General features: G+C 46.8%; 1 protein-coding gene across 2 annotated transcripts in view; it reads right to left on the reverse strand.

Annotated features, from left to right (window-relative positions):
• Positions 1–18,703, reverse strand: part of LOC147730348 (uncharacterized) — a 222,362-nt gene that overhangs the window by 100,675 nt on the left and 102,984 nt on the right. For both annotated transcript variants that reach the window (XM_086955154.1, XM_086955155.1), the window contains exon 2: positions 16,175–16,320. In XM_086955154.1, coding sequence (XP_086811280.1) covers positions 16,175–16,297 — 123 coding nt within the window. In that variant the 5' untranslated portion in view covers positions 16,298–16,320. The remainder of the gene's footprint in view (positions 1–16,174; positions 16,321–18,703) is intronic.

Genomic DNA, 18,703 nt, shown 5'->3' on the forward strand with positions numbered 1-18,703 from the left:
TGGGTTGATTGCTATTAAAGCATACAGATTTTTTTGTGACATGGATTCTCAAATTGATACAGGAGTACAGGATTTGATTGGGTGGAATTTCAGTGCTTCCACTAAAAAGATTACTTGTATTGGCGCAAGACCATGATCATGGCCTGATCTGTTACGATAAAGGCACTAATTGTGTGTAGGCTTTTTTTTTAATAGAATTGAACAGATTACCTTAGTAAGCAAGGGTGTTGGTTCAGGATACCCATTTAAACAAATCATAGGTATTTGAGAATCCCTACTAAGCCCGGTTCGAATAGATAGCATTTTTCTTTGTCATCTGTAATGTTGAATACATTTGCAATTTATTAACTGAATACCTGATGGTTGCCTTGTGGAGAAGGCTATGCTCAGTACAGTAGCCTGAGATGGTTACAGTGACAAACGATTGAAAACAGCTAGAAACCTGAATGGTGTGCAGGAAAATGTTATGTCTCATGCCATAGGTCCGGCTTGCTTATTATAAAAAGTTAATATAGAGGCAATATACCCGGCTTATTTACTGTAAAAACACATGGTAAAGTTAATAAGCCCCTAACACCGGATTATTATCACATTATGTTACAGTTCATAGAAAGCTATTTAGTTACAAGTGATCTAGCAAGTTGGCATAGTAGGCAAGGGGTTTGATGTTGGTCGCCTACTCTGACAAACCATGGAACTAGAAATTCACTGTGATGATTCTTGTTATGACCTGTTGAGAGCGTAATTTTGTACATGTATGTAATTTTATAAATGTATGCCTGATGGTTGCCAGCGTTTGCACACCTCAGTAGGCCTCTGTTGTATATAGTATCAAGCCATAGGTAAAGGTAAGAGGCCTTATCCGTTCACTGGAAAAAGCTATGTAAAATTCCATAGGCCTGGCCTGTTTATAATGAACAGTTATGACAAAGCACCTAGGCCTTGCTTATTGTGAAAACCAGGAGTTAAAGGCAACAGGCTTTAAGGGGACTTTTTATTGCACAGTGCTAAAGCCCATAGGCAGGTATTTTCTTACCTGGAATCGTGCAGATTATCATAGCAGGCACGAGTTTTGGTGGTGGGGATTCACCCAAACAAACATTTGGGGTAAAGGATTGCACTATGGTAATCCTTATTAGGCTCAATAAGCAGGAAATTTATATTGTTTTGACATCTGTATTTTATACATTTTTGTATTGTTATTACAGTATACCGGGTGGTTGCCGCGTGGGAAGGCTTATTATGACCAACACTGTAGGTCTGAGTTGGTTGTGATGGCAAGCCAATGATAAAGGTTATAGGCCTGTTTATAATGAAAGGTGAAAATAAAGGAAGTAGCGTGACATATTGATTGTTAAAAGCATATGTTAAAATAAATAGGCATTTAAGGGTAGATTGTTCCTACTCTTTATTAAATCCTACAATGAGATATTTTGAAATGTCACAGATTACGTTTACAGGGCTATTGGCACTTTTACTACCTCAGACAAACCCTAAGGGGAGAAGACCTGCACTCTAATCATTTTTGCTAGATCCCCTATCTTAGCCTTCTGCCAGGATGTTCTAATAAAAATCAATGAATGGTACAAACATTCATGTATATAAATATATATCTATATAGATTTATAGAGGGTATTTGGGTCACCTCTGTTCTGTCATTGGTCTGTCTAAGTGTCCTGTACACTCTGTTTTTATCCATGGCAGCGTACTGCACGGGGAAATAGTTTAGTCCACATCAGTTATTGGCTCTCTGGTCTTGTGAATGACGGTATTTTCTGATCATATGGGTTCATACACCTGAAAATGAGGGTGCTTCAATGTCAGGGCTAGTTGGCTAGTCCTTTCGTTTTCAGTTTCCTCCTTTTATGTTAGCCCTTTCATTTCTCTGCTGGTCCAATTTTTATTTTACGGTTTCTTAAGAGGATACTATAGCTCTCCAGGCAGTGCTCACAGGTCACCTGCTTGCTGCTCATTTCATGTATGGTATGCTATTGACCATGTGGTATCACTGTTTTACCATTTCAAGCTTGCTAACATATTAATACTCCTCTTGGAACTTTAAAACAAATAAAGACTATTTAAATACCTCTACAAGATGGACTCCCGCAGATATGTTTAGTTTCTTTATTACAACCATATGCCTGCGGTGTTTTGACAGCAGCATGTTTTCTTGTATTCTTTTAATTTATCCTGCATGTGTTGTTGAATTTGTGTGTTTTGTATTTCTGTTGTGTTATAGGGTGAATTCAAGAATGAGTTAGTGGATGGTTGCACGAGTGCAAAGATGAGCGACAGCACGCTTGTCTTAGGACTTAATGAGCGCCTAAACCCATCAATGACACAAAAGTAACGTTTGTTCATAAGCCAGACCTGTTGACACAGCCAGTGCTTGTAGTATATTGCTTTGTCATGGGAGCTATGATACATTTAGGGCATCAAGCTAGGAAGATCGAGCAGAGTGGTAGATGTGTGTGAGCCACGAGGCAGGTCTAAAGTGCGTGATCTGCACGTGTGGTAGGGTGCGTGACATGTGGACCGTGGGTTGACCTTTGCTGCTGAGTGTTTAAGACTCAGCCAAGAAAGGGAGCCAGTGAGGAGCAGCGAGAAGTAATGAATGAATGAATGAATGAATGAATGAATGAATGAATGAATGAATGAATGAAAGTATTTATAGAGAGCACGGTGGCCAAACGGCTTCCTGGCGCTGAGAGCTCTAGAGAACAGAACAGACAGGGCCGAGGAGGTTAGCAGGGGTAGGCCTGGGCAAACAGGAATGTTTTAAGCGCTTTACGGAAATGTGAGAAGATGGGGATAGAACGCATAGAGAGAGGAAGGGAGTTCCAAAACCGGGGCGCAAGGACAGAAAATCTAGTTCCACCAGTGCGAGTTTTACGGAAACGGGGAACAGTGAGGAAGGCAAAGGAAGATGATCGGAGAGTGCGAACAGGGGTGTGGGTAGAAATCAGAGAATTGATGAACGCCGGCGCAGAGCGATCAACAGCCCGATAGACAAGGCACTCTAGTTTGAACAGGGATCTCTGCAGGATAGGTAACCAGTGGAGAGAATTTAGGACAGGGGTGATATGGTGAGTTTTGGGAAAATGGAAGATGAGACGGGCAGCCTGATTTTGGATTGCTTGAAGGCGGCGAGTTTCTTAGGCAGGGATACCCACGAACAAGCTGTTGCCATAATCAAGGCGGGAAGTGATGAGGGCAGAAATGATCATTTTAAGGGAGTCAAGAGAAAAGAAGCGGGAAATTTTTCGGATCAACCGAAGGGAAAGGAAGCAGGAGGATACTACAGCACTGACCTGGCCGTGCATGGACAGGTCCTGGCTGACCTTAATGCCCAACGGTCTAACATAGGAAACGGGGGTGGGAGGGGGGCCAAGGATAGGGGGCCAAAAAGCGGAGGACCAAGGTCTGGATGAGCCGCCAGTCAGGACAAGCTCAGTCTTGTCTGGATTGAGCTTGAGGTGATTGGCGCCCATCCACCCAGAAATAAAGACCATAGTGGAATGAAAAAAAGATAGGGAGTGAGAAGAAGAAGAGAGATCAAAGACGAGCTGGAGGTCATCTGCGTAATTGTACACAGAGACCCCCAGCTCAAGGAGAGAAGAAATAAGGGGGTGAATGTAAAGGTTGAAGAGGAGGGGAGAAAGGGAGGAACCTTGGGGAACCCCACAGGGCACCGGTAGGGGGGGAGCAGAAAAACCGGGAAGGTGGACAGCTTGTGAACGTCCTGTTAGAAAGGACGTGATCCAGGAAAGGGCGGGGCCCCGAATGCCCGCTGCGCTGACACGGTCAAGAAGGATGTTGTGGTCGACCGTGTCAAACGCAGCGGACAAATCGAGGAGGACCAAAGCTTGAGGGGAGTTGGTGTCAACCTTGGCTTCCAGCTCGTCGAGATCGGCGAGCACCACTGATTCGGTCGAGAGACCTGAACGGAAACCTGCTTGGTGGGAAGCAAGGAGATGGTTCTGCTCGATATAAGAAGAAAGACAGGAAGTGACATAGCTTTCAAGAATTTTAGCGAGATAGGGGAGAAGAGAAATAGGTCTGAAATTAGAAGGGAGGGAGGAGTCAAGGCCAGGTTTTTTAAGAATTGGGGAGACGATAGCAGCTTTAAAAGAAGAAGGAACCAAACCAGTAGAAAGAGAAGCATTAAGAAGGAAAAGAGGGGTGGCAGGGCAGGAAGAAAAGAGCTTTCAAGATGCGAGCGGGGGCACAGTCGTTAGGAGAGCCGGACTTGATTTTTGTGAGCAGAGCCAAGAAAGAGTCCAAAGAAAGGGGGGGGGGAAGAGGAAAAGGAAGAATTAGACACAGAGGGGACAGGATGGAGTGGAGTGAAGGGAGTAGTAGAAATGTTAGATTTAATTTTGACAATCTTCTCGATAAAGAAGTCATTTAAAGAGGAGCAAAGGGCTTGGGAAGGGATAAAGTTAGGGCATGCACGATCAGAGGTGGCCAAGTTGTTAACCAAGGAGAAGATCTCTTTAGATTTGTTAGCAGATAGGGCTACCTGCTCGGAGAAGTACTTGGTCTTGGACACAAGAATGGCTTTCTTGTACTCTTTAAGGAGAGATTTGTATTTAGCCTTAAGGTCGGGGCAGTAGCTGCGGCGCCAAAGGCGCTCTGAGCGTCTAAGTTCCAGTTTGAGGACCTTGAGCTCAGAGTTGAACCATCGGTGGGCCTCGTGTGGACGAATGGACTTGACTAGCTTGAGGGGGGCGACTAAGTCGCAAGCGGAAGATAACCAGCTGCTAACTGCAGCGGCCTGTAAGTCAAGGGGAATGCCATTGAGAGCAGGTGAGGAAGAGGCAAGGGAATGAGAAAGAGAGCAGGTCAGCGCGATTCCAGCTGCGAGTATAAACATTCTTGGGACGAGGGGATTTGTGAGGAGAACTAAGGTTAATAGTGAAAAAAATAAGGGAGTGCTCAGACCAAGTGCAAGGAAGGATGCTGGGGGGGAATTATGTCCTGAGATGACCAGACTTGGTCCAAGATGTGTCCAAGATTATGGGTAGGAGTAGATACATGGGACTTAAGGTTAAGGCACATGAGGGTAGCCGTGAAGTCCTTGGACGCAAGTCCTCCCTGGGGTCGCCAGGCCAGTAATTGAAGTCGCCTAGCAGGAGAACCGTAACCGAGAAAGTAATGCGAGTGTGGTATTGAAGTTGATACGCCCGCTGGCACTAGATTGGCATTTGACACTGTGCTGGGTGCACAGAAATGTAGGGCACATGCAGCAGAGAGGGATGTGCAAGTTTTAGTCAGCAGCTACGCACTCGCATAACATGCTGTTGGCAGTGTCACAACAATGGTGCAAACAAGCCCATTCCCAAACAAGTAATATCGTCCCTCCTGAATTGATGGTAAAGGAAGCCATGAACTGGGTGCAGTGGGTCCCTTCACAACCTTTGGCTACTGAACCATTAGCCGCGGGGCCGGCCTAGAAACCAAAATCAGACTTGGCAAAACTGTTCAAATCAGCCTCACGCGGCCAAGGGTTCGGCCAAGGAGGGAGCATGCTTTAAAAATGGCGGCCCATCCTACTACAAAAACAACCCCCCTGCCTACAGCTTCTGGGAAAATTCCTCCTAGACTAATGACACCTATACTTCTGCCTGTTTGGATCGCTCCAAAACGAAGGCTGGGCTGCAGATAGGAAGGGAAAAGTGGGGGAAAGAATGCAGGGGAGGAGGACTCTGTACCGTGCTATGTAAAGGTTGTCATGGCTCTGCTTGCTGAGATCTCGACCCCTCCTTTCCAGGGAGCAGTGTGGCATGGAAGATAAAGGGATGTATGATGGAGGAGGGATCAGCTAGGAATACGAGTGAGGGGGGCTGGAAGAGAAAGAGGTAAGCAAGCTTTTCTGCTTTACAAACAAATAATGAATAGCAACTTAATGAGACATTCTGGGACCTCAGCACTGCAGACCAGAGCCAGCTCTTGCAGGGATAGCAGCCTGGACAGAAAGAAATGTGGCACCCTCACAGCTGCTGGTGAATAAAATGAGACTGGGTGGTGGGGGGGTTGATTTGTATTCCCATGTCGTTCCTTGGCTGATTATATCAGAGCAAAGCCTCTCAACAAAAACCTCTCATCACTTTCCCCAATTCATAGCTCAGCTCTGTCCCGCTGGAGCCAAGTTGTGTTTTTGGGGGGTTAGGAAGGCTACTGGAGTGTGGCATCAGGAGGTGAGGAGGAAAGGGCCTGGTGGAGTGTTAAAAACAACTCATGAAGCATGTTAAAATGATTAAAGGCAGTTTAATCTGAACCACTGCAGGAAAGTGAGAGGGACACTGTGTGAGAAAGTGCCATCTTTATTGAATTGGTATGCCCCCACTTTTTGCTGAACTGCTGATGTGCTTTGACTGAGTGTGCCCTGGGCTCCTGCCAACCAGGTGCCCAGGGCCTGTGTTCCTTCCCTAAAACTGTTGAAACTAAAACCCAAATTGGCATCTCTGGCCACCTATCAGGCCCTAGTAAATGGTACCCTAGGTACCCATGACATGGTGACCAGAGAGGACCCCTAAGGGCTGCAGCACTTATTGCGCCACCCTTAGGGGCCCTGTACCCTGACACCCACACACAGCCTTTGCAGGATGAGTGTCTAAGTACAGAACTAATCAAAGAGTCGACATGGCACACATCCCTGTGTGCCATGCTCACAAGACCCACTGCCCTGGCATACCTCACTCACCCCTCTAGCTGGGTGTCCTATGCCAGTGGGGTGGGCACAGGAGCCCTGTGCCCCTACATTACCCAGGGCTATTCCTGGGCACTGTAAGTGCAGTGCTGCCATTAACAGTATATGGGGCTGGGAGGTCGACATTACAAACTCCACAGCACCATGAAGGCCTTACTGAAGACTGAGAAGTTTGATATCAAACTTCAAAGCACATTAAATCCGCACTGATGCCAGTGTGAGATTTAATGTAAAATGCACCAGAGGGCATCTTAGAGATGCCCCCTGAAACCTAACCTACAATCCATGTCTGGACTGAGAGGCTGCCTAGGCTGCCACACAGCAGACATGTTGCTGGACCCCTGGGTGGAGAGCCCTCCGCTCTCCTGGGCCTACAATGCACATCCTAGGCGAGGTGCTAGGTCTCCTCCCCCAGGATGGGCATGGGGAAGCTTCAAAGGCCTGCTGCCTCTGTGAGCTTCTCCAGACCATTTGCTGTATCCTGCAACTGGCCCCCACCGGTTCTGACCCCCACTCTGGCGGGAAGACTGGCGGGAAACCCTACGTCAGGAAGGCGGGGGTGTCAGCCTGTGCCAACCCCACCCCTCAGGTGGAAGAGGCGAGGTGCAGCTTGACCCCGGGCTCCGGCCATCTTGAGGATGGGTAGCCCTGCCCAATCACAGCTAGGCTCCTGCCCCCTCCCACCGGAGAGGAGCAGACTAGGGCGTTTACCCAACCCAGGAGAGGAACCTATTGGTCCCTGCCTTTGCCCTACCTGTAGTGCCCCTAAATTCAGTATTTAGAGGCTCCCTGAACCTTCCTCCCTCAGATCCCAATAAGAAGAAAGAAGATCAAGAAGAAGACCACCTGCTGTGCAGCTGCTAACAACAGGACAACACCAACTGACTTGGCCCCAGCCCTACCGGCCTGCGATCCTGGAACCTGCTCCTGCTTAATCCCGGCGACTCCTGCAGACAGCAACCATGCGACCCCCGGAGGACCTGCCTGCCTTGACCCTCTTAAAGACTGGGACTCCCATAAGCAGAGGCTCTGCTTCAACAACCATACCCCTGGTGCCAGCCAGGAAGCACAAGACCAACCAGCAGCGGTGCGTCCATTGGGGCGTAGGGGCGTAGCCCCACCAGCCCCATGGACCCGCATCGCGGCCGCAATCCATACAATAAATTACTCTGTACAGAGTAATTTATTGTATGGATTGCGAGTCAGCCGCTGGGATAAACCCGGCGATTTCAGGAATGCGTAAGGGGGGTGGTCTGCTGTAGCTTGAGTGACAGTACACTCAGGCTGCAGCAGACCGTCCCGCTGGGGAGCATGCTTGGGAAAGTTGGCAACTTTCTCAAGCATGCGCACTACAGTACCCCAGTGGGACCCTGCGGGGACTTCTCTGCCTGCCGTAGCCCGGATTTGCAAGGGGCGGCAGGACGAGCAGGCATGTGCCCTCCTAGCGCGCAGGATTGGCTGGTGGCACACCGGGTTCATGTCACGCCGCACCCAGATGTGACGCCTCCATTTCTCCTCGTGGGTCTGCTTTCTTCAGACTGGCATCAACCCGCAGCAAGGAGGAGGCACCGAGGCAGGAGAGAGAAGCGGAGGTCAGTGCCGCATGTTCAGCGTTTTTATGGTAGGTTTTCACCCTCCCCTTGTCTTTAGGTAAAACACGTCATTTTATGTCCGAGAATATGCACAGCTCTCCCGGGCAGATGTCGAAGCCGCAAGTGACTAATCATATCCTCCTACAATGCTGTGCATGCTTATTAGGTAAAGTCAATACTATTATAGAGAGTCCCTTGGCACAGTTTTGTGTGGCTGGCCGTTTTTCATTCTGGGTGGAATCATCAGCAAAGTTTGCAAGGAATACAAAAGATCACAGGCGAAAAAGTGCCTGTCCAAATTCAATCAGATTTTATCGCTGTTTTATTCGTAGCGGCTTAACTTTCCCTTCTTTAAAGTAGTTGTTTGTTTTGCTGCATTTATTTTGTCCTTTTTGCACACTGCCCTTACTACATATTATTGGTGGCACATTTAGAGCGGTGTTATTTCTTTAAGAATAAGCGAGATTTGGTCAAGATAAATTATAGATATAAGCTGCAAAACTAAAGGTTAAAAGATGGCCACAGCAATGATAAAAACGCTTTGCAAAATATATGCTTCCAAAAATGTTTCAGATTTCCCAAACCCAGTGAAGGGTACTTGAGAGGTGGGCGAAATTGCATGTTTTCTATCAGGGCAATACAAGTAATTTTCACATACATTATGTGAAATACGTGTTTTATAGCAAACGGCTGGCATCTTGTGTGAAAATTGAAACTGAGGGCATGGGAGCGGCATGTAAGATACAGTCGGGAGGCTTGGAAATGATTCGTGACACAAGTCAGTTTCACAGTTTTTAACCATATAAAAAGAGAAAATGGTGAAGAAATTCTATGTCCAGGAATTATGATTGATGGCACTTCCATAATAAAAATGCCATCTTCACACCTATTGCAGGATGGGCTTAACTGAGGATTATTTTTGATCGAAGATTGATTAGAAGCAAGGGCTTATAGGTGTTGCAGTTTCCTTTTGTTTGAGGAATTTTACACACTACAAAGCTCGCCAGGTGGATTGTAGCCTGCTTTTAAATGTTAAGCCTATGGCGTGCTTTTAAAGAATAGGGGCGGGAATAGTTATAACACTGATGCATGCGAACATGTATGATGTATGAGAGATAGTTCCTCTGAGGACCCGCATGCTGGGAGCATGCATTAAAGGGACTGTTGTCCCTAACACCTCTACCAGAGAAGGGTAGACAGCAACAATCAGCTTCAAGGAAGACTGTCTTGTTGCAAGGCCGGGGGTGCGCACAATATACAGAAGCTGAAACAATCCTTGCACTGGAAGGGAAACAACATATTCGCTATAATGAGTTGCTTTTGGATGTGGTTGTCTACTGTGTAGGACAGGTGGATCAGTTCTTGTTGAAAATGTCCATGAGGATGCCCTCACTCACCTGCAGTTGCCCTGTTCATGCAGTGATTGGCAGTCACAGATCGTTGCTATGTTCACACAGTGCGTGGCACCCTTAGGTGGTTGCCATGTTCATGCAGTGTTGTGTACCCTGAGGTGGTCGCCTTATTCATGCAGTGAGTGGCACTCTGATGTGGTCGTCATGTTTATGCAGTGATTGACACTCACATGCAGCTGCCCTGGTCATGCAGCGAGTGGCTTGTTATGTGTATGGAGTGAGTAGCCACGGACGAGTGGTCCTGTTTGCCAGGGAGTTCCTCCCGATAGTGAGATCTCGTCAGCTGAGGTTGCCCGGTTGATGTACTAAGCTGTCATTTGGTGTCACTAAAGTGCGCTGCCCTCTGCTCAGGGTGCCCATCTTCTGCAGTGTATTCTCCGGGGTAGCAATGCCCTGTACTGAGTCACGCGCTGGAGTCCTTTCCATATAGCTGCGGAGAGTGACGATGGGTGAAACTCTTCCTTTAGAGCTCCTTCCGGCTGAACCTGCTCTCCTTCTGTGGTGAACTGTCCATGGTTGTGGTTGTTGTGCCGCTACAGTACATTACCTTCACCTCAGGTTGCCAGATCCCTAGAAATAGAAACTCTCTGATGAAGATGCCATATTGTTGTGGTGTTTAGATGGCAGTCCTGGTTCCCAGGTCCTAAAGCAAGTAGCTTTCCTCTTACTTTGGTTAGTTTCTCTAGTGAGTGGCCTTCAGGGGAAGGAGAGACCTTTGGGACTCTGCAGAGTAACTCCAGGTGAGGTCCTTCTCACATAAAGTTTTCTTCAGCTCATGGAGGCCTATTTATGTAGTGATCTGTCCTTGGGTGAGTTTGCTGTGTTGATGTAGTGTATCGCCCAAGCTTCCTATGCTCATTTCCTAAAGTGTACCTTCCTGGAATGACATTGCTCTGGTTTGTAATGGTTGATGCTGGATAGAGTTTTCCTCGGCTGAAATTGCCCTTTTTCTGCAGAGAGGTTCTCTTGGGTAAGTTTGCTGAGTCACCCTTAGCTCCTGGTACCCAGTGACGCATTTCCTGTATTGTATTTCTCTGTGGTGACTTTGCTCTGTTCCTGGGTGAGACGTTCTGCCTCTTTAGAGAGTTGAGTTGGCTCAAGTATGAAGTTCTCCTCGGCGATGTTGCCTTGTTTTTGTAACGATCTGCCCTCGGGTGTGTTTATTGTAGCACCACAGTGCATTACACACAGCCTAGATTGTCAATTTCCTGCAGATGGAGGTTTTCATATTTCTCTGTTGAGTTGTCCACAATCCTGGAGGCCTACATGGAGTTGTTTTTAGATGGCATTATTCTGCTCCTGTATTTGTTTCTTTACACTGACCCCTACCTGAAGTAGTCCTCTTCAGTTACATGCTCTGGTTGACATTGTTCCTATGGTGACTTGCCCCAACCTATGTTGGCCAGTTCCTGGGGTGAGTTTTCCCAGCACCCAGCTCCTATGAGTTGCCTCCTGAGCTGTTTTTTTCTGTTTCTGCAGAACGTTATATAAGGTCAAGTTGCCCTGTTGCTTAAGTTAGTTATCACGTTGACACTACTCTATTCCTGTAGTTTGTGGCATCCACCTGAGGTTACCCTCCTATAATCAGTAATCCTCCAGGGAGCTTGCCATGCGCCTGTAGAGGTACCCCACAGCTTGTTGCGACCCTCTAGCGAACTTTTCTGGGTGACACTGTCCTTTCTCTGTCGTGAGGTATCCCTTAGGCAAGATGCCCATCCCTGTAGAGAGAGGCAATTTGTCAGTGTTCGAGGATCCTGTGTCTATTGCCCTGTGGTCAGGGTTGTATGATCCTGGAGAGAGGTGCACCAGGGGAGGTGGCTCTAGTTATTTGAATAGTTTCCATGGGTGACACTACCTTTTTTCTGTATGGAGTGGCCTTCAGCATGAGTTACTATGTTCAAGGAACCACTGGCCCGCTGTAAAGGCAGCCTCGGTACCGCAGGTGAGGTTTCTCTTTTCCAGCACTGTGTTTGCACTAAATGCCACTAGCCTCTTTCATCAGTGTGTTGCCGTCAGAATGGTCCTATATTGAGTTAGTCTCGGCTCATGTTACCAGGTGCACGCATGAATAGCCACCAGCTGCAATTTTCCTTTAGACATATGTCTACAGATCATGTTGCAGTTTTCTTGTAGACAGATGCTTTCGGCTTACGTTGCCACCTTCATGTGCTGATTTGCTCTCAAATTACCTGTCAGGTTCCTTTAGTGAATTCCTCTCCACTTTGTATTGCTAGGTTTCTACCATTCAGCAAAAGTTTACCTTTTTTGCATCACACCTACATGATCCTGTAGAGACATGCACTCAGATCATGGTTGCATGCTTACACATGTGTGTGATCCTGTAGAACGATGACCTCAGATCCTGGTTTCAGGCTGCTATAGAGAGATACTTTTAGATCACATTTGATGCACGTGTAAGGTGATGCCACCAGGTCACACCTGCATGATCCCGTGTAGTATAGTAGAGTGTCAGAGAGGGTGTTGGGAGCCGTGTAATTTTCTGATTTGAAAGTTGTGATTGGTGAATCTAAAGTTCCGTGTTGGTGTGTAGCATGGTAGGGTGTCAGAGAGTAGGTTGAATGCCATGTAATTTGCTGATTTGTATGTCCATGTAAGGGGTTTGAATACGGTCCTGTTCTTGAAAGTGAGCCAATTGGCCTGGTGACAGGATTCAGTGTGAGGGTGTGCCTAGGTAAGATGCACAGAGTTTAGAAGCTTGACTACTGAGCCATGAGTAATTCATGAGGCCAATTAATGACTATTCCAATAGTTAAAGATAGTTACTGAACAGCATTGGGTTAATTCGTATTTTTGCTTTATGAAATGGGTGACCTATAACTAATAAAAATGATTTCTAAAATGTAATAATGTGTCCCCATAGGTATCAGTGGCTCTTGTGAATGAAATGAAATTTGATTTGTAGAGCGCATGGCTGCCCGAAAGGGTCCCAGCGCTTGCTTAGGGAACCCGTCCTGGTATTCCCCTGCAAGATAACCCATTACTGGGCATCCCCAAGGTGAAAGCCAGGCATCCCGCTGCGAGGGGCCGTTGTGGAGATTAAGCAAGGTATTGCCCAGAGTTACAGAGTGGGACTCCATGATTGGAATTGGCACCGAGGCGAGAATTGTCAGGTCCGTGGAAACTTGAGCCCAAGAGCCGCCGAGGCGGGGAATTGAACCCTGGTCCGGGCCAGACCTCTGCATCAGGGTCTGCCGCTCCAACCACTTGAGCCACACTTCCCCACTACCACTTGTGCTCAGAAAAGTTACTTGTTGGGACTTAGGTACTCTGACATCTTGAAACGTAAGTGACCTGTAACATGTTGCAGGCCGTGGAGGAAAAATTGTACGCAGTTTACTTGGACAGCCATGAATTACCCCAGCGTTCCATTCTTGGACCCTGGTCAAAGATTAAAGTCTGTCAGACTGAGCTTTCCCATCACGGTTGGTTATTGCCACCTATGCAACTTCTTCTACTCTTAGAGCTGAGATTTCCATGAAAGTCTTATAGTCTGAATTCAGCACCTGAGCATAATAGGACGGAATGTATGAAGCTCTGTGGTTATACTGAATAAGCAGCTACCTAGGTTATGCCATCTATTAATGTAATAACTGCACTTTCACAATTGCTTTATTAACCTTCCTGCTTTATCAAATTTGCTTGAAAATGCACGATTTTTCTTCTTTTTTTTCAAAATTTTCCAAACCCCCCTTTAGGGGTTCGGGCTCGCTCGCTTCGCTCGCTCGCAAAGGGGCAGTATGCAAATCACTTTCCGGCCCACCACTTTAAAATCTCACCCACCGCCCCTGAGACCAACCCACTCTGCACCCGCCGAGCCCGGCCTGTGCCCGAGTGATCCAAGGCCACGAGGACGTCCCCGTGGCGACTGGGACCCAAAGTCCAGTGCTCAAAGACCCTCCTCGATGAACCAGACAACGCCTGCAGCCTCAGAACCAGGGACCCCTCCAACCGTGACCAGCTGAGGGTAAGATTTCCACAACGCTCAAAGACACCCCTGCAACTTGCGCCCTGCCGCCCCCTGTGCCTCCCTTTGGGGTACCCACCTCTCCTCCAGGATCCCAACTTACCTCTCGAAGTGGTGGTCGCACCTGAAGAATCTCCGTCCCAGAGTCTGCAGCCTTTGTTCCCTTTTTACCTTTCCTATTGAATAACATTGAGCGCCCAACGGCTCAAAAGCACCCTGTACCCAGCCGCCCGAGTGCCTCTGGCCGTGCACCCTGTGTCCAGTCCTACTTCCCTATTTGCCCTGAGCAAGTGACCAGGAGCCCCGCTCCCACAGCCGCTTGGCCTGATAGCCAGCAGCCACCAACCGAAGGCCCCCTGCCTCTCATTGGATAACATTGAGCCTAACTACCTCTGCACCCGGCTTCCCCTGTGCCGCTGAGGGTGTACCAACTGTACCTACCTGACCCTGGGGGACCCCTGAGTCTATGCCCAGAACCTTAACTTCACTGGTCGAGTCCTCACTTGGAAACCGATAACTTACTTTCCTGCCATAGGATAACATTGACTGGTTTGACTCGAAAAATCTAAGTGTGAAGTTTTGAAACTATAAAATATTCCTATAAAATCAGCCGAATAACGAATTCTGAAGTACTCACCTGTGATCAGGAGAGAAGCCAGTACTGTACCTTGCAGCCCAGTACTGAACCGCAAAAGTAATCCTAACCGGGTTTACTAGTAACCTGAATTTTCTCCCTAGGAATCCATTGTCTGCTTTTCTATGAAATTTCTTCGGTCTACTTTTGAAAACTTGAAATATTCCATAAAAATCGTGCATACTACTGAAATGTAATTACTTACCTGCCTTAAGTAGAGATCCCAGTGCTGGACCTAGGAGCCCAGTACTGGATTACAAAAGTAACGAGAACGTACTTTACCTGTAACCTGAATTTTCTCTCATTGGATAACATTGCTAGATTTTCACTGAAAAGTTTCTAAGTGTGAACTTTTGAAATACTTTTATATTCCTGAAAAAGTTTTTACTAAACTTTTCAGCTTACACCCCAAGGCTGTATCTAGGATCCAGTCCTGGAACTACAAAAGTAATCGACAAAGTAATTAACTGCATTTTTGTAGAAAAACCCATTGAGCTCAATGTTAAATTGTGGTTAGAATTGTGTTGCCTACTGCAACCCCTGTACCTATTGTGTTACCCAGCTATTTCCTTTCTGCAAAGTAATTACCTGAGATCACCCATAATCGAGAAAAGTATATTTTGATATCTGTTGGTTCTAAAAATGAAACAACTATATCTTTTGTTAAAAAAACAAATTGGCCTGGAGTTCAGTCCTTGAGTGTGTGAAACCTTTTGCTGACTGAGTGTGTGCAACAAATATTTTACACTGTCCTCTGGTACTGCTTTACTGCTCGACCAATCTACCACTTTTGAGAGTAAGGTCAGCCCTGACTTTAACCTCTGTTATACCTCTGGGGTTTGTGGTCTCTATTCACAGTGTACCTTACTTTGGTCCAGTACATATAGAGCCACTTTCTCACACACTTCTATTTGCATGCCCTTAATGCAGATAACCTCATACGCTCCTCTGATGATTGATGCCCTGGGCCTGGGCCTCAAAAGCCAGGCCTGCAGACCATGCTCAAGGCCAGAGTTAGCACAACCGGTTTAGCAGTGCTGGGGCACAATCCTCTCGCCACCCTCCACCCAATCAGATGCCAGATGTTGTCACCATCCAGAACTGATCCAGTCGTCAGCCATATCCACTATTCTGCCCTGGCCATTCACTTCCCACTAATCAACAACTTTAAAACATTATCTGTGATGCATCAACTTTTAAGAACTGACCAAGGTGATCCCTTCGCACAAGTGAAAAGATAAGAACCATGCTATACCCCAGCCCATAAGAACTGTCATACCAGACACCCCTGCTGGTGCTAGGAGAAGCAAGGATCACACCCTGAGGCCCAAGACTGGGCTGGCCTTTTATCTCCGACATTTCCTGGGTGGGTGGAACCACTGGAGGCCATATTTAAAAGGCCAGCGACCACCCCTGGAGTCAGTCTTTCCAGCTCCCCAGCACAGAAGGACATAAACAGAGAGAGAAGGAGGGAAGGGAGAGAGGTTAGGTAAAGACAGCAGAAGGAATCAGAGAATGGAGAGATATCAGAGATTGAGAGGAGAGGAGAGGAGAGGTGGAGAGATATGGTGGACGGATAGAAGGCAAGAGAAAGAGAGGGAAGGAAGAGAGAGGGACTGGTTTGAACATTCTTGGCAGGGTTGCTTTTGGTACCGAATCCGAGCCTGGGGAAACCAGCACGTTGCAGGAGATATTCACGAGGCTGGTGCTCTTAAAATGTACAGAATTACCAACAGAGAAGCGAGAAAAAACAAAATGCCTCCCAAGCAACAAGGAAGTTGTGTGTGTGTGTGTGTGTTTTTTTAACCAAATTCCTACCTTCTCATTCCCATCACCTACCTGCGGGTGGCAGTAAAGCCGAGATGGGTCAAGCCAGGCATAGTCGAGTCCTTTTACGTTGGGCGCCATCAGTGCCAGGTACCACCCTCTGTCCCTGGTATTGGGGTTCTTCCAAAGATCCATGGGTGCAGCTGGGGATCCGGAGCCTTGAGAGAGAGGAAAGATCACAAGCATGTCTCAGAATCAACAGTCAAAGTAACCCTGTTGCCAAGAACAGAGTTTTTTCGCACCCTCCTTCCAGTAAGTTAACTCAGTGTGTGGAATGAATGCTGAAGAAATTAGTTCTGCAGGTCACTGGTTTGAATTCCGACAAGGGCTACTCACCCCATTATGTGCTTTATCAACTAAGTAAGTGAGAGATACCAAAACTCAAAAAGCAATAGGAAAAACCTTCTACGAAATCACGCTGAGCAAAGGCCCAAGGAAGTTCCCCTGCCCATGGTGCAAGCCGAGGGCAAATCCGCACATTTAGGAGAAGACCAACAGGCCCGATTTAATTGGTTCAAACATTAATTCGGAGCTAAGAGGGATAAGGAAAGGGTCGCCCTCCACTCTAAACCTGTAATTCAACAACAGACCCAGTCCAACGGCGTCAAGATATATCAGTGGCTCTGAAAGAGGGCAGTCAAAATGTACCGCTCCCAGACACTCTCTTATATACGTTATAAGGAGGTGATGCACTGTACTCCGCCCACGTTAAAAGACCTGTTCTCACCGACAGTACCACAGAACCACATAAACTGTGACCCAAAAACAGTTGGTCGCAAGAGTCCACACAAAGTGTTGGACTAAGATCTTAATAGAAAAAATGTGCGAGAAGCAAGAGACGCCTCACGGAAACACCACCATCGGGGTAACTGGTATGTAATTTCCAGACAAGCCCCTGTCTCATCATCGGTAGTCCCTTGCTTCTCAAAAGAAATAAGAAGAAAGAAAAGAGGTGTCCAAAACAAACAACAAAAATTGTGACAAACAGTGAAGAGCAGACAGATCTGCTTGTGACAAACACACACATAGAAGAGTGCCTAAAAACACAGCACACAAGTCCCTTAACCAACTTTATTCATAGGGAGGTGATAGTGTGCTGTTTATACTAAAAAGGCTGGTAGCTATTCATGCATACCATTACCTAATGCCAGTGCCGACATGTTTCACTGCTATAATGCTTTTAGCAGTTTCATCAGGGCTGCACTCATATGCTGCCACTCCACTTTTGGACACTAGTTCTGTTATGTACAGGAGTCAGCCAAGTTAGTCATACCCGCCGCTCCAGTATCACAAAGGTAACAGTGTACTCCAATCGTAAGTTTTTCCCTTTTCCTTAGTCTTAAGTTTTTTTCCTGTAGGCTGCCTTTCAATCTACCCAATTCGCCTCACCGTCCCGACACAGGAAGACGCCTTTCCTCCGCCATCAAAACTTACGATTGGAGTACCCGGTTACCTTTGTGATACTGGAGCGGCGGGTATGACTAACTTGGCTGACTCCTGTACATAACAGAACTAGTGTCCAAAAGTGGAGTGGCAGCATATGAGTGCAGCCCTGATGAAACTGCTAAAAGCATTATAGCAGTGAAACATGTCGGCACTGGCATTAGGTAATGGTATGCATGAATAGCTACCAGCCTTTTTAATATAAACAGCACACTATCACCTCCCTATGAATAAAGTTGGTTAAGGGACTTGTGTGCTGTGTTTTTAGGCACTCTTCTATGTGTGTGTTTGTCACAAGCAGATCTGTCTGCTCTTCACTGTTTGTCACAATTTTTGTTGTTTGTTTTGGACACCTCTTTTCTTTCTTCTTATTTTTTTTTGAGAAGCAAGGGACTACCGATGATGAGACAGGGGCTTGTCTGGAAATTACATACCAGTTACCCCGATGGTGGTGTTTCCGTGAGGTGTCTCTTGCTTCTCGCACATTTTTTCTATTAAGATCTTAGTCCAACACTTTGTGTGGACTCTTGCGACCAACTGTTTTTGGGTCACAGTTTATGTGGTTCTGTGGTACTTTCGGTGAGAACAGGTCTTTTAACGTGGGCGGAGTACAGTGCATCACCTCCTTATAACGTATATAAGAGAGTGTCTGGGAGCGGTACATTTTGACTGCCCTCTTTCAGAGCCACTGATATATCTTGACGCCGTTGGACTGGGCCTGTTGTTGAATTACCGATTTAATTGGTAACAATAGTAAGTTTAGGAAAAGAAACAACTAAACCCAATGTTCATGTGATTCAATTAGAAAAAGGATTTAACAAAGTCGAGAGCAATGCTTTCTGTACTCGCAACCATTATCTTGGTAGAGAAGTGGTTTTATAGCAAAATTCAGACATTTTAGTACGTCCTTCTCACCTAATACGCCTCCATTTCACACTGAAGCTTCTGTAGACTTATTTTGCAAATATTAACGTTTTTATGGCGTTTCACTTAGGAATCTGAGCTTTTATGTGCCGGGCCCACAGCGAGGGCACCACAGATTCCATGACGCGCCAAGTGCAGTGTGTAGCTGTGTCAAGGACTTGGCCACTGTGCAAT

The sequence above is a fragment of the Lissotriton vulgaris genome, chromosome 2_1, assembly GCF_964263255.1.
Source record: "Lissotriton vulgaris chromosome 2_1, aLisVul1.2, whole genome shotgun sequence".
Taxonomy (NCBI): Eukaryota; Metazoa; Chordata; class Amphibia; order Caudata; family Salamandridae; genus Lissotriton; species Lissotriton vulgaris.